The sequence below is a fragment of the Coenobita brevimanus genome, chromosome 80, assembly GCF_032717465.1.
Source record: "Coenobita brevimanus isolate Jiangsu-jjx chromosome 80, ASM3271746v2, whole genome shotgun sequence".
In the NCBI taxonomy this organism is placed as follows: domain Eukaryota; kingdom Metazoa; phylum Arthropoda; class Malacostraca; order Decapoda; family Coenobitidae; genus Coenobita; species Coenobita brevimanus.
The window spans coordinates 46,537,605-46,561,237 of record NC_137033.1 but is presented as its reverse complement, the minus strand read 5'-3'; the positions used below and the strand labels follow the sequence as shown (position 1 = coordinate 46,561,237).

At 39.4% G+C, this 23,633-nt stretch overlaps 1 protein-coding gene across 1 annotated transcript; it reads right to left on the bottom strand.

The window, feature by feature from the left end:
- Positions 1-1,452: 1,452 nt before the first annotated feature.
- Positions 1,453-23,527, bottom strand: LOC145409355 (limbic system-associated membrane protein-like). Its single transcript, XM_080279824.1, has 7 exons — positions 23,482-23,527; positions 14,069-14,358; positions 12,708-12,918; positions 7,443-7,573; positions 5,683-5,766; positions 3,099-3,183; positions 1,453-1,643 (listed from the first exon to the last, which is right to left on the bottom strand). The coding sequence occupies exons 1-7, from the start codon at positions 23,525-23,527 to the stop codon at positions 1,453-1,455; spliced, it is 1,038 nt and encodes a 345-aa protein (XP_080135950.1).
- Between the last annotated feature and the right edge of the window lie 106 nt (positions 23,528-23,633).

The following is a 23,633-nucleotide window of genomic DNA, read 5'->3' as shown; positions in this document are numbered from 1 at the left end:
TTACAAGTTTACAAGTATTGGTACTGAAAGTCTGAGTGTGGGTTTTATGCGCTTTTGAGACAGGGGTCTTATAATTTTATGCAGGTGGAGTCTCATGAATTTAGGTGGGTCGGGTGTAAGAGTTTAGGTGGAAGGAGTCTTATGTATGGGTGTTTGTATAGGAGGAGTTTTCTATATGTGGGAGGAGTCTTATGGGTTTATGTGTATGGAGGCTTACGACTGTGTGGGTGGAGTTTTTTGTGGTTGAAGTCTTATGTGCTTATATGGGTGGGTCTTGCGAGTTTATGTGGATGGAATATTACGAGTTTATGTGCGTGGCGTTTAATGAGTTTATGTGAATGAAGTCTAATTAATTTATGTGGGTGAGATTTTATGAGCTTATGTGGGCGGATTAATATGAGTTCCTGTGGGTGGAATTTATGAGTTTATATGGGTGGAATCATATGACTTTATGTGGGTAGAGTTTTATGAATGTATGTGGAGGAGAGATATATGTATGCGAGACGAACTTTATTTATGTGGGAGGAGTATTATATATATTTTTATGTCGGTAGAGTCTTATTAATTTATGTTGGTGCAGTCTTATGAATTTATGTGGGTAGAGTCTTGAGTATGTGGGTGGGACCTAATGAATTTATGTGGGTGGAATCTTATTGATTTATGTAGGGGAGTCTTCTGAATTTATATGGGTGGAGATCTATGAGTTTATATGGGTGAAGCCGTATGAGTAGGTGGGTGTAGTCTTATGGGTATGTGGGTGGAGTCTTAGTATGTGGGTGGAGTCTTATGAAAATCTGGGTGTTTTGTTGTAAGTTTATATGGGTGGACTCTTATAAGTTTATGTGGCTGGAATCAAGGGTTTTTATGGAAAGAGCGTCGTAAGTTCACGTGGGAGACTTCTTATGAGCATATGTGAAAGGAGTCTTATTTATGAGGGAGAAGTTTTATAAGTTCATGTGGAAGGAGTCTCATGAGTTTATGTGACTGGGGCCTCGTGACTTGCTTATCAGGGTTAGACGTGTGTGTGTGTGTGTGTGTGTGTGTGTGTGTGTGTGTGTGTGTGTGTGTGTGTGTGTGTGTGTGTGTGTGTGTGTGTGTGTGGTCTCGTGAAATTAGGAAGGATAAATTTTAGAAGAATATGTAGGAAGGATGTTCTGAGTTCGAGGAGGGTGTAGCTTATGAAATTATGGGAATGGACTGTTACAAAATCATGAGAGAAGAGGCTTGAAATCATGAGTAAGAGGTTCCTTACGAGCTTATTGGGTTGAGATCAGCGAGACTATGAGGGAGTAGCCCTGTGAAGTAATGTGTTTGAATTCTTAAGAGTGCATGAGGGGTATGATATATCTTAGAAATAACTAAAGTGATCTTTATTAAGTCTTTATTTTTTGTCCACACAGGTATCGAACTCCGGACACAGCATAGACAACCACCAGTTTCCCCCCAGCGCCCTCACAGACCACCCCCTCCCCAACCCATGCCCACGGGAGAAAGAACGGGCGGTTTCCAGAGGAGCAGCAGCAGCAGCGTGAGCAGGCGATGGTGATGGTGGTGGTGGTAGCGAGGAAGGGAGGTGATGAGAGAGCCACGCAGTGTAAACACTGAGGCTCCACTGCTGGTCTGCATCGCCGCTGGAGTCTCACCTGGGAATAATTATTGGTGGTTAAGGTAGGTTAGAACTGGAGAGGGATTTACCAGAGTGAATATGATGCATGATGTAAGCTAGAATTTGAAAGAAATCCACCTAAAAAAAAAAAAAAGACTGGTGGTTGAATTACACTGGAAACCGAGATGGATTCACGGTTACAGTTATCATTATCATTAACTTCGGTATCACACAGTCGTCATCATCATTATTAATGTCAATATTATAATGATAATTATAAACACTCATCATTATGTACATTATCTTCACTACTATATCATTATCGACATCGACATCATAGTCATTATCATTAGTTTTCTATCTTTGTTAGTATCGGTATCACAGTCATCTACTCACACTTGTACACAGAACGGACAGAATCCACAAAAGGAATAAAAAACACAAGAAAAAGAAACTCTCACGAGCATACCCTGTAAAATAAGCCACAATTCACTTATCTCTTAAGCACTTAGACTCGCGGTCGGCATAATAACGCAACACGTGCTGGAAATGATAAGATGTACACTGATAAGAGGCACGGGAAATACGGATGTCAATGAAGATAAAAAAAAAAATGGTTTGTTCGTAAACTGATATGATATGGACCCCATTAAAACGGACAAATTATTTTTGTGATTTCTGATTCTCTCTCTCTCTCTCTCTCTCTCTCTCTCTCTCTCTCTCTCTCTCTCTCTCTCTCCTTTTTTTTTTTTTCTCCCTTACATTCTACTTCCTCCTTCTTACATTTCTTTCCCTTCCTTCTCCTTCTTTGCATACCCTCCCTCTTTTCTTCCTCACTGTCATACTCTTTCTCAGATTTCGACCTCTCATCGTTTCCCGCCCCCTACCTTTTTTCTCTGTTCTCCCTTTTCCTGTCATGACTGTCTTTCTTCAGTCCTCAAACTAACAATGACCGGCAGAATGCATGATGCTGAAGCACTTTCTGTGGCCATATTATAATCATTATTTTATAAAGATAGTTATGGAGATAGATCGCTCGATCGATAGATACAGATAGATAGGCAGGTAGACAGTTTGACTGTATATATATATATATATATATATATATATATATATATATATATATATATATATATAATGTCCGTCTATCGATCGATCAATTTATCTCCCCTTTCTTCCCACCTACATATTATGTAGGTGGGTAGAAAGAGGAGAGGAGGGTAAACAGGGAGAGAAGCAGTGTAGTTAAGTGTGTGTGTGTGTGTGTGTGAGAGAGAGAGAGAGAGAGAGTTATTAAATCCATTCCATTTTCTTTTGTCCACTTTTACCCGTGCACACTCCACGTGCCCGCCTTACTCGCTTCTTTTTATCCCTGTGTCTCTGTCAGTCTTCCTCTGTCGATTCTTTCTTTACCACTTTTCTCTCTCTCCTCCCGTTATTCCTTTTTCTGTTCTTCCTTACCTTCTACCTTCCTATCCCTCTACCGGCTCACCGTTCAGGACGTGGACGGTGAGTGAGGTGAACGCTGTGTTGGAAGGCACACAGGAGTAGTTGCCCGTGTCCGAGGGCTGGGCATCCTGTTAAGGCAAAAAGTTAGTACGTCTTTCACACACTCAGGTTCTTATGACTCACTTTTTTTATGAATACAATTGTTTGGAAGAGGTGAAATGGAACACTAGAATAATCCTGACCATGAAAGGGTTAATGGTGATAGTATTAACACTCTCAGACTCCTATGGCTCACTCCTAGCTGACGTTCACTGGAATGCAATACTATAGTTGTCCTGACAATGATGTTTGTAAGTACATCATTTTGTATTAGGGTTTCTGTGCCAATAGGAACTTCTTTATAAACTGGAATCTGTGTTAGCACGGATCTGTATCTGTAAATTATGCACTTCAGCACATATACTGAGACATTTTTACCAGAAGGACATCTGTAAACAGAAATCTGTGTAAATTGTGACCACTTTAGATGTTTGGATATTAAAGTAAGTTGGGACATTTTTGCACATCGGGGCCTTCAGTAAATTAGGAAATTTTTATAAACACAATGATGTTATTTAAGTTCGTTATGTTGATTACAAAAAGGTAGTACACATGCGATATGCATGTGTAAATTAGAAAATATTAATAAACATATGATGTTATTTAAGCTCATTATTATGGTTACAGAAAGCTAGTACGCATGCAATATAAAACGGCAAGAAGAGAGCATAAAGTCGATGTAGTTAGTATACAAACGCTAAAGAAGCTGAAAGGTTTTACATTACGCGAATGTCGAAATAAAATGGAGCCTGTTACAACAAATGTTGGCCATATTGCATATATATTTTTTTTTTTTATAAAGGAGGGATATCGGTATCTCAGCAAGAAGGCGTCCCTCTCTCACACCACTAATATACAAGCAATTGATCCTCCAGAAATTAAATTACATTTTGTGACATCAGAGAGAACATTCGTAGTGAAGCATCTGTTTATAAGAGAGATATGCTAATGGTAGCAGATAGCTTCAGCCACACAAGTCACCTGGTGTACATTAAGTCTATGCTTGATAAAGAAAGATTGTAAAGAAGGCAAGCTTTCTTCGTTGATTAGACTCTTCCATTATACAGTAAAAACCAGAAATGGTGTGCAATACGTGGGAGTGTCCAAGAGTAATCCTCTTTTCATAGTTCTAAATGAACAAAAAGTTGCTCAAGATTGATTACCAAGGCTTTGTTATGGTATACTCCTGGCTCACACATCACTTGCCACTCCACTCCATGTGTTTGACGATATTGATTTAGTGTAAAACATAGTTGGTCTTAATTTCAGAATTATGCTCGACTTAATTTTTCTTGGAATTGAATTATTGAAGTATGACCACACAGGAGAGAAGGGCTTTTATTAAAGTACACTTCATTATCTTAGTAGGAAAACAACAGTCAGTATTCATACAATAAACTGTTATCTAAACTGAAGAGTTATTGTTGCATCAAAATTTCCCTGATGACATTAGAGTTCTAAGGATTATTAATACATTAGATGGCAATGAAAACCTATACAATAGATTGCATCTACCAGAAACTCTTGGAATATAGCGATGTAAAAATATGTACGGTAATTATTAGGCATGCATAAGTCAGCAATATATATATATATATATATATATATATATATATATATATATATATATATATATATATATATATATATATATATATATATATATATATATATCAAAACAAGGTGTCAACCAATTAACCCTGGCACAACGACAGTTTTTTTTTTTTTTTTTTTTTAACTACTATGGCGCTACCTCCAGATGATTTTAAACAAATCGAGAGATTTCCTTTGACACGAAGGATTAGATATACTGTATACAGCTTTCGTTAACCTCTTCATTACTAAGTGTGCTCTTGTACTCAAAAAATCTCTCTACCCTTGTAAAATGATTGCCTGCTTCCTTCACTCTTTCACCTATCTACCCACCTTTCTCCCTGCATGCCCCCTTTCTTCACACCGCCATTCACTTATTCTTTATCATTCCTCCACGCATTCACTCATTTGTCTGCCTACCTACATGCCTCTTTCTTCACTCCCTAGTTCAGTTACATACCTACTACACTTACCTACCTGTCACCTTAACTCACTACTACCTAACTACCCACCTACTTGCGAGAGTCCGCCCCCTTACGCACTTATTATACATCTTCCTCCCTCCCTACCTGCCTTTGTGCCTCCTTCCTTCACCTCCTCGCTCACTTAACTACCTACCCATCCATCTACCTGCATCCTTCCTTCAATCCCTTACTCATCTGTGTACCTACCGATCAGCCAACCAGTTTTTCTAACCACCAACCTGCCTCCTTTCCTCACTCCCCCACACAATGACCTACCAGCCTACTTACAGTATGTTAGTGTCTGTTTAACTAACTTTACTTACCTTAATTCACTCATCTTCTAACATATATACCCGTTTGCCTGCTTAGCCACTCACACAAAACATCCTGTCTACCTGTTCACCAATCTATCTGTCTCCCTCACTCAGTCGCCCATCACCTAACAGTCGGCCTACGTGCCCCCCATCTCACCTGTATAAGTAGGTATCCCCTGGTGGTCTTGGCCCTCTCCGTCACCACTGTAATGCCGCCCCTCGGGGAGTCGTATTTCACCACCTGGAAGAGTGCACGGTGTAAATAAATCACAGTACGAGAGAAACATTAGTACATAGAATTACAGGGAGCCATCGTCATCATTATCATCATCGCCGTCGTCGTCATCATTATCATCATTACCATTATTCTCCCCAGAGGACAAGGTGGGGTAGAATTCAGAAGAAATGTCAAAGAAAGTGCAAAGCGAAATGGTCCTCATAATCATCCACATTTCATACTAGCGTTTGGGATAATAATTCCTCTTCACAAGCAACATAAAAGAGAAGGCAACTGTTATTTAGCCCATTGGTGGCCAGCGTCCAATATCATGGACAGAACTGGGCATTTTCAAAATTTAATAAAGAAGGGAACCCCGGGGTAGGGACCTATGAGCTTCGCGACTATGAGCCGATAGGCGGAGGGCGGTACGCTTAGTTCCCGTCCAGCAAAATCCCTGTCACAGGAACTCTGGCCACTGATGGGTTAATCGCATCACATCACAAGTACACTCAAAACAAACAATTGGTGCCAAGCACAACAAACGTCGTCCGACAACAGTTACTTTATTTCAACCTTTTTGAAGTCATAACCCTCTGATAATTCGTGATCTCGCATTTGACCTTTTAAGGTCATTTAAGGTCAAAGGTCATAGTACCAATTAAAAGCTCATATGAGACCTTTATGTTCATAATAGTAAATATCTATCTACAACCAGTTTCGATTTATAGCCCCATGAATATCCGTGACCTTGAGTTTGACCATTAAAGGTCACTCAAGGTCAAACGTCTTGGTGCCAAATGAAAGCCCGTATGGGAGTTTCTGTATGTTGATAGTAGTAAATGTATCTATCTTCAGCCGGTTTCAAGTTATTGCCCTCTGAAAATCATTGTCTTTGATTTGACCTTTCAGGGTCACTTGATTACCTCCAAAATTTAATCACTTCCTTGTGGAACAAGTGCCCACATACCCTGAAAATTTCATATACTTTCATTCTGCCGTTTTCCGCTATGTTGCTAGCAAAGAAACAAAGGAACAAGCAAAAAAACTCGACCAAAAACAATACCTTGCCGGACTCCGTCCGGGCGAGGTACTTAATATCTCGATCATCTCAGTCGAGTCTTAGGTGAGGATAGGGTACTTACCTGGACGGAGCTCGACTTTAACGCTATCTAGCTAGCTCTAGATGATTAATTATGCTTTTCAATATACATCTTGTAATTATAGAGAAATAAAAGAGTCTACATGTAGTCTCTGCGGTTTCAAAAGTCTATTCAAAGCAGAATAGAATTGTCTGGAGATAGCAAGAATGCAGTGAAACGTTCGTCAAAGGACTGAAGGGATTAACAATCACAAGACAACACATATTATCAACCTTTGAAATCTTATGAGCAATTTTGATAAAATATACTACACATCATGCAAAAATTATTGCGTGCTTCCATACAAAACTCTCTCTCTCTCTCTCTCTCTCTCTCTCTCTCTCTCTCTCTCTCTCTCTCTCTCTCACGCATACACACTCACATATACACACACATACCCCTATAGCTTCTGCACTCCATCTATGAAATTTACTTAATGCTCTAATTCTGTGTCCTACTGTCTATCTACCTCTCAAATTTGTCTGTTCATCTATCTACAGTACCTATTTATCAGTCCATGTGACCATCTAGCCATCCGTACATCCGATCATCGCTCACCTCACCGTTGTGGTACCAGAACACGTAGTCAGGAGGGTCAGGGCTGTGAGAGACGATGCAGGTAAGGTTGATGGTCGAGCCCTTGTCCACGTGCATGTCAGGGCCTCCAACGATGCTCGCCATGGGGCTGGCTGTGGGATAAATTCATAAACAGATAGACATAGATAGATAGAGATGAAGATTTATACGGTATATATATATTTTTTTTGACAATTTCTGAAAAATTATCGTGCCTTTTTTTCCGGCAAAATTGTGTGGCCGGAGGCTACTTGTGCATTGTCGTTATTTCAAAAAAGTTATTATTTATTGGTCTGCCTAATTATAATATATTGCACAAACATTTTTATATCTCACGTATTAGTAAATTGGTTATATGTTAATTAAGGATATCACTTAAAACCGGAATAGTAGTAGCAGTAATAGTTGTTGTTGTTCTTGTACAGTACTAGTAGTAACCCTGGTCAGTCTGGTCGAGCAAAATCATCAACTGCAGGCAACTAACCGCCCTTATAGGGTCACCCCTTGCAGTTAACCGATTTCCCTTACAGGGGACAGTATCTCTCCACCGCGAGACGCGGAGAAGAGTGAGAGATTTGGCTACCGGATGGGCGCCACGGTTGCATCTCTTCATCCAGTTACGAGTAATAGGGGCACCATAGTAGGCTCCACATCAATCCGATATTTGGTTATATTGTTACCACCTTGTGTAAATGATTTCTTGAATTACAGGAAACCATTAGACTTGTCGCTCAATGGACGGTAGAGTGACCTTAGGAAGATGTAAGTAGCTTTACATTCAGTGAGTGGATGATGCTCACCACCACCTTAGCCAGGACAGAATTCACTAAACCAGAATAAACGATATCACACATAAACTATATTCCCAGATATTCATATAGAGAGTGGAGTTAAGACTATATTTTTGGAAGGCTATTTTTGAACATATATGCGCAGACCTTGTCTATGGCCGTTCTTCTCTGGTTTGTTTCCATCTTAAGTATATCTGTTTAATATAGACACAGTTTGTATGAGTACTGTATAAGAGAATGTTTAAGGAGCGATGTGCAAAATGCATCACTGAGGATGTGGTGTTACGAAATGTCCGAGGCCGACCAGAAATTTGCTCCCTAATGTGAAGGAATAAGCGACAGTGAAATAATTATGGGCATGAAAGGACTTAAATCTCAGTTAAATCACTTCACGGTTAGACTAGGTCTGTGGAGCATAATTATCTCCTCTTTTGGGAGATTCATGAACGCAGCACTAAATCCGAGGATCAGCATAACGTGGACCAAATCTGACCCAACAGTGAAGCGTTGTAGCTGTGACCTTACCCTATTGAGACCGATATTTACGGTCGTGTGAGTTATTTCCTCACATTACGGTGACGAGGCGGCGAAATTCTGCCTTAGGACGCATTGTGGACGATAGGCTTTGTAACTCATCTTCCGTAGTGGCATAGTTAATACGTTACATTCAATTTTGTGACATTTACTTTTTTTTTTTTAAATGTCGACTTCGATTGCAAAAACATCATCATCATCATCATCATCATCATCGTCATCATCATATAATCTAATGCACACTAATGTAAATTAATATTAACCGCTTTGTTACAGTGCTGAATTTTACATTTTTGTTACCATAAGAAGATTTTATTCGGCTCGAGAAAGTTTTTAACGAGGATGGTTTAGACTTACTGTAAATTTAATTAACACCTTTGTTTCGAAGGGTGACGAATAAAATCGTCTTGAGGTAACACGAATTGAACAAATATGAAATCCGAAGAGCTGTCAGGTACGATCCTGATATAGACTGATAGGGAATAGGTGCATTCAGTGGACACAAAAGAGTCCATTGGGCATGATTACCTTTCTTAGTCTGTTGATCTTAGAGTAGACAAGTGCTCGTGGGCCCTTCGGGCCCTCTCGCACTTGCTCCTGCGGAGGGCTCTCGCACTGCTCACTCGCTTTCTCGTGCTTCTCACTTTTTTTTTTCGCGCTTCGTGCACGCGTTGCGATCATTTCAGGTAATCTGAGTCACGTTTATGTGCTGTTCTAGTCTAACGCTGTCACTATCATCCGCCAATGCGACATTGAAGGGCCCATGATGGTCCGTTTATGTGCTGTTCTACTCTAACATTGTCATTTGGATTTTTTGCAGCTAACCAATTGATCGTGTTATTTGTGGCTAACCAATTGATCGTGTCAGTTGGCCCACCTAAGTTGTCCGCACGCAAGTCCGAGATATTAACCACTCGGCCAAGGCAACCGACCGGGTGCCGGGAGCGGCGTTTTTGGGTCAAACTTTGATCGCTCATTAAATATAGTAAAAGTTTTTCAATCGTGATGGGACCAAGTTTTTTCACATAAGCGATTTTTTTTGCGATTTTTGTGTCAATTTTGGTGCGATTTGAATGTGTAGTTTTGGCTGTCCAAAAGACACACACACACACACACACACACACACACACACACACACACACACACACACACACACACACACACACACACACACACACACGGCTATTGCTATGGTATATTAGATGCCTCGTAGTAAAAGAGGTTAGGTACAGTCACGATCATGAGTCCCGATACACACGTGGGCGTGTTGTCTGTTGTAGTGCTCACTGCTTTTGGAATATGGAACGTTTACGCTTACTGCCTGATATATTGAACATATTCTGGCCGGGTAGCAAGTGAAAGAGTTCAATATCCTATCAGCAGTGGACACAACAGTATACAACACGACTACATGTGTATCAGGACTCATTGACGCGATTGTACAAGTTGTAACCCTACCTGCATGATTTCTTTAAATTTTGAACGCTATTATTAATACTTGTAATTTTAAACATTTGTAGCAGTAGTAGTAGTATATGTACTATTATTATTATTTGTATTATTATTATTATTTTTAATGTTATTATTTTAGAGTCTGCTGTTAGTTAAGGAATTCCTCCCCTAGTCATGAGGCATACCCTTTGGCTGTGGCGGAATTTCTTGTTTGAATAAATAGTCTGGAATTAACGAATGCGGTTCAAAGTTCGTGTCTAACTGTATTAAGGTTACCTCTGAATCTCTGGGAAGCTCCATTGGCGAATAAAATCGTTGACATGTTTTAAAGCAAAGGTCGTAACAAGTTTTCTGGGCTGAATAATTATAGACGTATGGTGTTAGTTAAAATTGGATATAAAGTAAGTTTAAGCAAAGCAATGGTCCAAGGAGATTCACTCCTCTGAGGCAGAGAATAGCTCCAGTACATCTATTGTTAATGGATGGATTTAAATGATAATGCATTTGGGAAACTCCCCGACATCTGAAGTTAAGGGGGCATGTGGTGGAAATGAAAAATGCAGATCTGTCACCAGCGCTTCGTTGAGTGGAGGTGAATTAATTAGCTGCATGGATCCAGTGATCTTGCGGTACTCGGAAACTTACTGTGTGCTTATGTGTTTGTTTGTTTGTTTATTTATTTATTTATTTATTTTTTACCCAGGAATTTTTTCTCTTGTCAGTGGGTCACATCCATGGAAAAGCAGACATCATTAGGGACAATGCAGCCATCTTACTGGATAAGCTGCACCAAAAATTCGCAAGTTTAAACACCAGGTTCCTTTGTGTTTGAACACTGAAGGAGACCGCTTCAAAACTTGGTTTAACTGTTGATTATTTCAACAAACTTCACTTAAATTGGTTCATTAATTACTAAAACACTGAATTTTTTTTTTTTTCTGGGCCTTATAGTAGTGAACCACCTTTTATTTACTCTTTCCGCAATCATAGGCACAAAATGTTAGCCAAGGATGTTCAGCTGAGTACCGCCTGTCATTTTCGCTTCCGTGTATATAATATATAGTTACGTTGCTACAGTGCGGTTATGGTTTTCACATATATTTTGAGAGTTTCAAGACACGTAGGAAATTGCAGCAACTTGAGTACTGCCTAAATATGTTGCATTCTCGTCAGCAATATCTAACCCTTAACTCTCCACCACCATGTTCCATTACTCTTTCTTTCATGATGATGCTGGTACACTGGATGCTGTCGTTCACAAAACTCTGGAGACTGAGAGGGAACTGGCTTCAAAAGGGCAGTCCCTTTGAAGATGGTCTCTGTGTACTGAACACTAGCATTCTCAGCCTTCTGTGACCCCCTCTAAATTAAGTAAAACTATCTGGCGTTAGTCAGAATAGAATACTAGAGTTTTCCCGATGAAGAATTGGTTGATTGTGATAATATAAGCATTCTCAGGCTCTTACATTCGCTCTCAGCTGAAAAAAAAAAAAGTCAGTCTTTTACTGGAATAAATTGGAGAATACTGGAGGACGAATAACGTAAGCACTTCTGATCCATTTCCCATCTATACCCACGATGAAACAAACCTATCATACGTGATTGGCATGATGGAGTGCATGTATTCGGACAAAGAATATGAAATAACTTGCTTATGCTACACTTCTTTCTGTAGACTTACCAAAAATGTTGAGGTAATCCTAATACGAGTAAACAGGTTAGGTGATGCATGAATAATAGGACCAGAAGCACTAGTAAGAGTTCACATGAGACTGAGATAGCAAGTAATATTTTACTGACTCACCGACCATACTGTACAGAGGAAGATATAATATGAGCAGAATTATTTGATGAAGTAAGCATTATTAATTAAGACAAATGAATTACTAAAAAAAAAAAAAATGACAGTTAAACATTTCAGGGATTCATCTGGTACATAGGAACTGATTACCTTGATGGGAACGTAGAATAAATATCAATATTAAGCTGTATCAAACGACAGATATATCAGAGAAATGTTTTACCACTAGTTTGGTGATAGCCGGTATACGCACAGAAACATTGAGGCAGACGTGATTTGGTGACGCAGTCATGTTATGCATCATATGACAAAGGCAGTGGGAAAATATTTAACTGTTCTCACCGAATAAGGACCAGGTTGGTAATGTGAATGATGTGGAAGTATCAGAGCCAAGAGGGCAAATAATACATAAAACAAAGAAAGCAGGTACCTGTAAATACACCCAAGACGTTGTGGTAGACCTGTTCCAACGCACTATATGATGGGACTAGGATTGAAGGTACCGAGTGTTTGACAAACATATTGAGGTGGACTTGATACGAAATAATTAAAGAAAAGGAACGTTGAAGCAGTCGTGATGTGGGCGAACCAACTTGGTGCAGTGGATGCATTATAACAAGGATTACTCGTAAGATGTCTAATATGAAAAGGTAGCAGAGGTTAACTCACCAAAAACATTGAGGTAGACCTGGTACGATCGCACGGGTTTAGTGGACACTTGACACTCGTACACGCCGGAGTCCCGTACTTGAGCGTACCCAATCTTGAGTATCCAGTCCTGAGAATCGGCCGAGTGTATCACCTCGAACCTCTGGTCGGTGGTGTAGGTGTACCGGCCCACCGTCAGGATGTGTAAGTCACGCTGTCTGATCCACGACACCTGCATGAGGACGTGTCAGGAGTATGTTAAGGTGTGTTAAAGAGTGCTAGGAGGTCATTTGTGTTAAAGAGTACTGTATGGTGTGTGCTATGACCAGTACATGACCTCGAAGCTCAGGCGAGTGATGGAAGTGTATCGACCCCGGGTTAGAATGTGTAGATTATGCTGTTAGATCCTTGATGCCTGGAAATGTTAGAGGTGTGATACTGTGTGTTATGTTGTGCTGGGATGGGTAATGGTGTACTGCAGATGTAGTGGCTTACAGTTAGGATGTGTAGCTCACGCTTTTTCATCCGTGAGTCCCCTATGGGGATGTATTAAACACTTGCCATATGGTGCGTTCACTGGAGAGTTTATCTTTCCGAACCTCTGGTCGCTGGTGTATGTGCAGCGATCTGCAGTTAGGACGTATAGGCCAAGCTGTCTGATGCATGATGCATGGGGTGTATTATATGGTGTGTTAGGATGTGGTATGTAGTATGCTAGGATGTGTTATATGGTGTGTTGGGGTGTGTAATGGTGTGGTGGTGTAGGTGTGGGAGCCTGCAGCTGTTATGTGCAGATCACACTTTCTGATCCATGATAGCAAAGGGTGTTAGATGCGTGTTAAGGTGCGTTGTATGCGCGATAGAGTATGCAGTGGTGTGGTGTAAGTGAAGCAGCCCCAGTTAAGATGTGTAGGCTAGATCATGTACTTTGATTCACGATACCTAGTGGTGTGTTACAGGCGTGTTAGGGAACGTTATATGTTCTTTTAGTGTGTGTTATTGTGTGACTTGGAGTATAGTGTTTGGTGGATTATAGATATAGCGGCCCATAGCTTGGATATGTATGTCGCACTGCCATAGGTCACGTCATATTAGGAGGCGTTAGAGGTGAGTCAAATATTTATTAGTATGTATTACATGGTGTGTTAGTATTACAGTGTGTGTGAATTATGGTGTATTAAAGTGCACAACAGTGATTGTTAGACTGTTAGGGTGTGTTGGTGGGGAATGTCAGCAGAGACTGTCTATTACGTTCTATCCTCGTTACACTGTGGCAATTTTATTTAGGTCGGTGGAGACTTTTCGAATTGGAGGGATGGAATAATGTGATCATTATTACATTCGTTAACTAAGAATTCCTTAATAATGTGGGCATTACATACACTCTTATCGCCAAGGTTGTGGACGAGGCAATGAAGATAGGCAGCGCTGTTGGCGAGGCTGGATACATTGCGAGGAGCGGCCTGGTCAAACACGGGATGGAGTGGCGTAGGAAGCCCCGTTCCCCCCACTGAACCGGCACTCAGGTCCAGCAGAGGCTTGATGGGCTCCACAGGTCGGCTGCTGCTGCCACTCAGGATCACACTGCCGTTGCCCCTGCTCATACGACGGCTTGAGTACGGTACAGGCTGATGCCATGTGGGACCCGCTGGTGCGGATGTCACTGTGACACCTGCAAGAAGAGGAAATGTAAGTTATGGGATCACAGGATTTAATTTGCCAAAACTGGAACTGTAAGGTAGGCTATGAGAACGGGCTTAACCTTCAATAATAAGACTGGAGAGTAAGGCATCAAAATGGAGTTAACTACCAAAGCAGGAGTGCCAGTAAGTAGGGAATGGAATGGCAAGTAAGGTATCAGAAATAAGTTAACTCCGTGAATGGAATGTCAGTCGACAGGACATCCAGAACTACTTAACCTTGTAAGGTAACCCTAGAACTCCCATAAGATGTCAGGTAATCTGGGGTCTGCGAGACCCCAATCTTTAGAAAATCACAAAAAACACAACACCTTTATTCAAACAATCACTTGTACACAATTTCTGTACTCTTTTTCCTTCAATTTGGTGCAAAATGTATGAAAATACAAGAGACGAAGTATTGTAGGGAAAATTAGAATTAAAACATTGACAAATTTTATACCAACTGAAATTAGTGGCTGCCATACCAAAACTGATATGTTCCATCAGTTTTCTATCAGTGCCTGCTGTAGGCCAATGGCCAATGTATCTTTAGGAAGAAAGAGAAGCACATGTCATAATAAATCATTTTTGATATGGAAGATATATATGGGAATAAAAATCACAGGTTAGGTAACCTGGGGTCCAGTGGACCCCAGGGGCCCTTTAGCACGAAAACAGAGCCAGATCCCGAACCGACCCCATCATCTCCCTAAACTAGTATACTAGTCAGGAACGTAAAGGGAAAACTGGATCCCAAGACCTTATAGTACTATATGAAAAACACTAAGAAACCTAGCGTGGGGTCTAATAGACCCCCAGGCTACCTCAGGAGGGTTAATAAGCACAACTAGCACTTTTAGGTCACTGCGCTTCATTGTCGCAAGTGGCAACCAAATTACGACCTCAAAGGACATCAACCAGTTTCATTTAAAACTTTTCATCAACGTTTTGAATTTTGTCTCATAAACGCATATATATACGGGCATACAAATTCTGTGTCAGTATTGTAATACTTAAATAGTGTATCAAAGAAGAGTTTGTCCGCAAACGTATAACAGTTCAACTCGGAAGGCAATATTTGTGAATAGGGCATAAAATATATTTATGCCCTTTACCATCAAGATTTCTTTTGTCTTTTATACTTGCAACCGCAGACGATTTGAGTCAGTTTAGGAGTCACTTTTCGAAATGAAATGGCGAGGAAGTCATCACTGAATAATTATAACCTTGGACCTTTCTAAGATGAATAATATCGATTGACAACAACAAGAATATACTACAAAATACATTGTTCTGAAAGCGTTTGCAGATACTTGTGGCGTAATAATAATAACCGTCATCATCATCATCATCATCATCATCATGCCCTGTTTACAGACAATGATCTGACTTGTGCTACGAGCCTTCTGACATTCCACGGTAGTCTCTCTCCCCCTCTGTCTTCACACATATATCCGTATCTATCTGTCTTTATATGAATATTGTATTCTACGTCAATATATGATAACGTTTGTAAATATTTTCTTCCGTCCTTAGTAAGACGTCATGACAACAGATGGCAGGACGGATAGTGGATGGGGTTGACGTCACACTTCTAAGCGCGGGTATGTAAGTTTCCTGCCTTATTTTTACACTCCTTTTGCCTCACGAATCAATAAATCACGTTAGCTAGCAGGTAGTACAGTTGTGCTGGTGAGAGGTGGTACGCGCGTTCGTATTCGCCCTTGACTGACTGAACTTTTTGCTGATGATAAACGGATTAATACATTGAACCTGAACTATGTAAGGGAGACACAGGATTCTAATGAACGAAAACCAACAGTAATGAGTTTATAGTACTGAGACCCGTCTTACTGATAAATGGTGATAAACAATTAACGAAAGTGATACCGAGATTTAGTAGTTTAGACCCTGATAATGACTGACCAATGATAATAGTCATGCTGTGATGCCGTTATTAGAATAAGTATAACGATAAACGAATAGCAACAATTAGACAGATTTTAGCAGTGAGACTTAACAGAGATAAACTGATAGCAAAAGTGACATGCCTGATGATGAAAAATTAAGCAAACTTGTAAGTGATCATGAACTTCAGTATTGAAACAACTGATAGCGATAAACATATGTAGCGAATGTAATACGAAATATTTGCTGAGAACCTGCATAATAAAAAGGAACACCAGTAGTAAATGAGGTTGTATTTTAGTTGTAAGACCAGTGAAACATAAACAGATAATAAAGGAATATATATCCTTCTTGGTCAGTGACTAATAATTGTGGATAATCTTGAATTTAGCAATGAAACAACAGATAATTACAAATTATTTACAAAAGTAATAGAGATTTAGTTCTAAGATGACTCTGAAATGATAAGCAAATAAGAATACTCAGTGATAATGATCAAAACAAATAACACTGCTGAGTCATAATGAAATAACAATAGTGACTGTAGTTTAGTTGAGAGCCTTGATGGCAATATCAGAATTGGTAACAAATGCGCTGTTGGATTTTAGATGTCACAGATATAAAGAAAACAAAATTAATATATCCTTGTGCTGATAAACGAATACCAATCGTCAAGTGATCTTCAGTTTACTGGTAAGACATTGATGATAAACAGATTTGGTGACAAAAAGAAAAAACGAAAGGAAAAGATAAGAAATAAACAAAATTATGATTTTTTTCATGAAATCACGGAAAAAGATAAACAGATAACAAGAATAAGGTCTTTGTTGGTGAAAAATAACGGTAGTGAGTAATCTTGAAAATTAGTAGCGAATCCTGTAAGTGATGATCAGCTACGAAAAATGAGCCACAGTACGCCACTTCTTGAACTGGTCTGTACCCCTATGGCAATTATATGCCTCAAGTTTTGCAAGACACCTTTAAGATTGGAATATTACAGTCGTCTGGGATGGAAAAGCTGCTTCTCGTCTAAAAATAGTAAGTCCTTGCATACTGTAAGCGGGGTCAGTTGTCTCTTGTGATTTGGAGAGATCTTCGGGGTCATATTTGTAAACGATCGTGGCATTTTTTAATAAGTCTCCATAACTGAAATTTATTATTGCGAGTTGTTTCATTTAGCTGCAATATATTATTAAAGTAATTTCTCTGGCTTAGTTGTGATATGTTTGTTAGCTGTTATCGGTAAACTTGAATATATTAAGATGCAGTCTTATGTAAAACTTAAGCTTAGTTGAGTCTGTAAATATGAATCCCTGTAACAATTCTTCCTTAGAGGTTAATTTTGTGAATTGGTTGTGAATTTTGTGAATTGGATCTTGAATTTGGCTCTATATTGTATTTTGTTTTTCTCTTGGAGGGAACTGTTACTGCGGGCTCATGGCCTTTGGTTCCTTCTTCCTCGCATTAAAAAAAAAAAAAAAAAAAAAATTACATGGGAATATCATTTATGCTCATTTATTTATATCATAAAGTTAGACAAGGTACAGAGAAACACCATTTGAGGATGCTTGGACCACGTCCCCGAATGCTGTTTCTCGTAATCAAGTAAATAGGAATGGTTTAGGTTCAGAGTGGTGTCCTCTCTTATAGGGTATAGGAGCATTCGAAGGAAAATGGTCGCAAAGCTTACTCAAGTACAAAACCACTGGCAAAGAGTTGCTAACCTTCGTAAGGGTCGCAAAATCGAACCGCAAAAATATCGATTTTGTTCTTTCTTTTTTCTTCATCGGTCATAACTCCGAAACAAATTGGCGTACGCGAGCGTACTATCCACCAAAATGCTCCTTGTCAAGTGTAGAAGTTTCTTTTCATGTTTTGAAACTATTCAGGCTACGGATAGCGAGTTACGGCCTGAAAACCCCATCACAGTCACCCGCAAGCACGCCATTTTGCGAAATATTGGCTAGGTACAGCTCGCTTACAGTTAAAGAACATACCAAAACACTTCTTTTCATGGGCGGGCACCCTCGTTTTAGTCTTTCAGTATGCTATGCATGTAACAATCCAAAATCAAACACTTTATGCACAATTATACTTCCACAAAAAAATAAAAATAAACTAGAAAACAAATAAAAATCTTCAAAAATGATTGTTAAGAAGTAGGAATGGCATAAGTGCACAGACTAGAGATGAAGGAAGCGCAGAAACAAGAGAGCACTCAGGATGGGAGGAGATATGGAGACTTATACCCATTACTACATCCACCAGCTACAACTCTGGGGCTAAAGTGTGGAATGTAGTAATGGGTATAGATCTCCAAATCTCTCATCCTGAAAGCTCTCTTGTTTCTGTGCTTTTTTATTCATATCGGTGCACTTTTGTCATTCCTACTTCTTAACATTTTTCCTCAGTCCCATGGCGTCTTCTAGTATTTCATTCCGGCTAATTCTTACGATGTTTAGTAAGGCAAGACATCTTGTGCTGAGGATATTAAAGAATTGTAGCATGCATCTATCCCGTCCGTCTCGAAAAATCGCTGAAGCTAAATAAAATGATCTGGTGGTAACAAGAACTAAATGAAAATGCATCATCTGAGTGAAGGTGTTAGTTCTTGATGACCTTACGAACAATTCCCTCTCGTAAGTCAGGAAGAACAAGATATGGGAAGTCTCTGAACTCATCTCTCCTTGCAGAACAATAACAGCAACAATAATAATGATGACGATGATGATGATGATGATGATGATGATGATAAATTGTTAATTTTCTTCTGTTAACTAAGATTTGATTTTGCAGATAGAACAGACATAGAAGGTTCGTCACTGCCCCTGTCCTTCCTTCAAAAGCAAATCCGTTACACCAGGGAGCTGATAATAAGAATTATTTGTGAATTTTGATCCATGAGTGTAAAAGCGCATGAACCCGTTTTTGTACACGTTCGAGAGCATCATCTTTTTCTTATTACCGATGTATTTTTCTGTTTGGTTCGAAGATCTTTGTAAGGTTACTCTCAAAGTTTACAAAAAGAGAGTACTGAAACTTATGTAATTTTAATAATCTTATGATCTTCGGTGTCTTGAATGAGTTTCAGATGGGTTCCCTATAGTTATTGTCATAATTATTGTCGATTTTTCACCTACATTTCCATTGCAGAATAGGGATGGTTAGGTTAGGTTGACTTGTCAGCATTTACGGTCGTATTGTTTACATGTTGCCAGCACTTGTTACAGCACACGTGTGAACGCGCCCTTGCACAATAAAACTGTGGATTTAACTTCCCCTTCACGCCCACACGTGTGAACATCGCCCTTACTGTCAAAAACTGTGGATTTAACTTCCCCTTCACGCCCACACGTGTGAACGCTCGCCCTTACTGTCAAAAACTGTGGATTTAACTTCCCCTTCACGCCGTCAGGCGTGGGGAAGTTAAATCCGCAGTTTTTGACAGTAGGGCTGCGTTCGTGTGACGGCGTGAAGGGGAAGTTAGATCCACAGTTTTTGACAGTAAGGGCGCGTTCACATGTGTGCTATAACAAGTGCTGGCAACATGTAAACAGCACAGCCAATAACGAAAATGCTGCAAACATGCTCGGAACAGCGGCGTCCAGACCATGTTAACAACATTATGAAGTTTCCAGCTGCCTCGTATGGACCACGCCTATCTCATCACCTCTGCTGCTAGTAAGCTCGGAGCTGCTCTGAAACATGTTTGCATACATCTTTCCAAAATACTGCTGCATACATCTATCCCAAACATGTTTGCCCAGCTGTTGTTGTCAACACACGTTCGAGGGTGCGATGTGTGGACGCTCCCTAACATTGACATACCTGATAAATGAAAACATGAAATACCCATCAGCCCTCAAGGAAAAACTCGCTACATTTTATATTCTCACCGGTATTACACCGCTAACTTGACACATAAAATAATTTTATCTGATTTCAACTTTTCAAGTACTCGGATTTCATAATACTGCTGGACCGTTTTTGAGTAATGTGTAAATCCCATCCTCCACACATTGACTTTATGCTTGAAATATCAGTCTTCTCCAGACGGTATAAAGATGACTCCCAGCCTACAGTATGGTCACTATGGATCCACTCGGCAACACAGTGTCAAATAAATGATATGCTTTACAGTTGCATTGTATAAGTTTAGGAAGATTTCATATGATTTTATATAAGAACTTATTGTGAATTTCTGTCTTTTTTTATATATTTCAAATTATAAGAAACATACTGATTATTGTGCTGTTATTGTAACTAGTATTGTTCTATGATCAGATAGTTACTGATCTCTGGATTAGAAAATCATGGAAGCCGGCAGTTAGTTGAGGTGAAAACTTAGTGTCGAGGAAAAAAAACTCTCACATTTATTATTCGCAGCATAGAGTATTTAAACATTCATCTTATACTTCTCTTTAATAGCCTCTGAGAAACTAGTGCAGGCGTGGTTTTCAGTAACTCGTCCTCGATCTTTCAGTGCCTTGATTTGCAGCACGAGGGGTTATTCACGGATGGTGGAGTATCACCCTTCCCCTACCCAGTGGTAATAAGGAAACTCTCTCTCCACATTTTATTTTAATTAGTATTATCATAATTATTATAGTTGTTTCCTACATCCTTGTGGGAAATTCTGTTACCGGTTTTGTTATTATTATTATTATTATTATTATTATTGTTATTATTATTATTGTTAAAATTGTGAACTTTCTGAGTCTATTTGGCCTGGAGCCTTCAACCTGTGGTCCAACTTAGTCGAAGACAGATATCCGCATCTTTTGGCCATATATGGTGGCATTCCATTAACCGGATCTACGGATACTATCTGGAACACAGAAAAGTGAATATTAGCCATGTTATGTCAAGAATCACTTTTAGCTAGGAAGCTGAAAATTTCCACCACAATATAGCTCAAAGAAGCGGGACGCAGTCCGGAAAAGAGAATGTTTCTAATCAACTGATTATTCTCTGAGATCACCTGCGGTGCAAAAACTTGGACTTTCCGAATATTCTGGATGTCATCTAATTTTCTCCTTGAAGGGTTAAAGCTCATTGCCACCAAGCGTGGTGAACTTTAAACCGTCAATGATCTAAGATGACTTGTACAAAATTAGTGACCATGACCTCAAGTTCCCTTTATAGCTCAGCTTCTAGTAGGCAATGGCTGTGAAAAGTTTTTCTTTATCAAAATTGTCTTTGGACAGTATTATGAGTGCACTTGTTATTAAAACTTCCCACATCCCTATGGGAAATTTTAATTCTTCAGTGCTTATTTTATAATTGCTATTTTTCAAAGGCTATTTGGCCTAGAGTCTTCAAACATGGTCAGCTTAGTTAGACAGCTGGGTCTCGCCTCTTTAGCCAATTGTGGTGGCAATTCATCAACCAGATCTACTAGATATTCATCAAGAATACAGAAAGGTGAGCCTAGCCATACACTATCTCCAAAACTACCGGTACTTAAGCTACAGGAAGCTGAAATATTAGAAAGACAATAAAACCTTAAAACGGACGCAGTGCGAAAAGCGAGTATGGTTCCTAATTGGTTGATGATTTTCGATCATCATCTGGGGGGGGAAATTGGCACTTTTACGAAATATTCCAGATGTCATGCCTCAAATTTTCCGCCATAAGATTAAAGATAGAGTTACTAAACTTTCCAGTAGACTTATAGACTGAATGACCTAGGCGTAACATGAAATAGAAAATCAGTGACCTTGAAATCAAGGTCCACTTATTGCTTCGGAAAACTTCTAGTAGGCAGCTCCTACCACACCAGCTCTTCACTTCGAATTACCACTATATGAAGGGCGTATAAATCACCAGTTCCAGTGATAGCTTGTTATGTATTGAGTTATTGAAATTGCTAATGGCAATTTCCGTTTTATAGTTATTATTATTATAATTATTATTAATTTCTGATATATTTTTTAATTTATTATAAAAATCCATAAAAGATTCAGCCTAACTTGAAGTCCCAGTGTTGTGAAATAACTTTGCCTCAGAATTACTGTTTATAACAAGAGTTTTTCTTCTAACTATATTTTGGGAACTTTCGGCCGTATATATATTATTCCGATGATGAATGTTTCATTTCTTTTTTCTTTTTCTTTTTTTTTGGGGGAGGTGCCTCAAGAAAATGATTACCATTTAACTGTATTTCAGGGGTCAGTCGAAGGGTATATTAGACCCATTATATTGAAGATGAAGTAAGAGAAGACATCATCCTCCTTACGATCATTGATGGTACTATCGCTGCTTTATGTTAATCAGATGTGATAAGGCTGTATCCCATCATAGCCTAATTCAGTCGGCGTTTTAGGCAAACCAGATATTTTCCATTTTAAATGTGCTTCAAAATTTATTGTCAAATTTCTAAAAGTCAAGCTTGCCCACAAACTATTTTAAATTTAACCTAAGTGCATTCCGATGACATATTTTACCATATTGACACTGCAAATTGGGATTGTATTTAAGTACTCACAGACTCTACGTTTACGATTTGGAACTACATCAGTATCGAGTAATATCATATATCCTTGTAAAGATAAAAAGGAATATAGGAATCACTTGGCAGTAACCATTCTGAGCATGTATCAGTTAACCTTATCTGAGTCCTGCACAATCATATCCTTGGTTAGTTCTTCATACTTTAAAGAAGTTTTATTCAGTTGGTGAAGAACACTAGCGGTACAACAAGTGTAAGGAAAGTTCTGTATCGACACGCATCAAGATTTTCTATCTATCTATCTATATACCTAGGCTGCTTCCACAAGGAAAGGGAGGTAGCCGAAGACAGGACGATTTATTACACTCCCCATTTACTCATCCATTCAAACACATTCATCTGCTAAATTATCCTTAGGCCCCCAAAGGGGGAGAACGGACCAGATCCTCACCGCACCACATCGCACAAGGGTCAACTGTGCAATGTGCAATCAGTGACATCCGCAGCAGGGACTGACAGCCAGAGGCTGGTCTTTCTTACACCTGCCATCATAATAGACCCATCCCCTTACCCGTACCTGGACCTGACTAGCTGATCAGGACCAAATGCGGGAGAATATCCTATCAGGGGATCCGAGTTGAGATCGTCTGGTGGTAACAAGAATAAAATGAAAATTACGCTGTCATCAGATTAAAATACCGCTAGTTAATCAGTCGACTGTGGTAAGGGTGATGAGTAAAAGGAATTCTCATACCTGCATTTGTGAAGCTGGAGCAGGTGTTATGCTTGCAGCAGAACATGCTCGATAGTGTGTGTGTGTGTGTGTGTGTGTGTGTGTAGCTAGAATGTGGATTGCTTAATCTGACTGTTAAGTTAAATTCTTGTTGGTAAGAGATGATTTTTTGC

What these genes read in the sequence shown, in the direction of transcription:
- LOC145409355 (XM_080279824.1), bottom strand. Translation starts at nt 23,527, where the DNA reads ATGTTCTGCTGCAAGCATAACACCTGCTCCAGCTTCACAAATGCAG. An exon ending in ACAACCTTGGCGATAAGAGT is followed by an intron (nt 12,919 to 14,068) that starts GTATGTAATGCC and finishes GTCCTCATGCAG; the next exon opens with GTGTCGTGGATCAGACAGCG. An exon ending in GGGGATACCTACTTATACAG is followed by an intron (nt 3,184 to 5,682) that starts GTGAGATGGGGG and finishes TTGCCTTAACAG; the next exon opens with GATGCCCAGCCCTCGGACAC.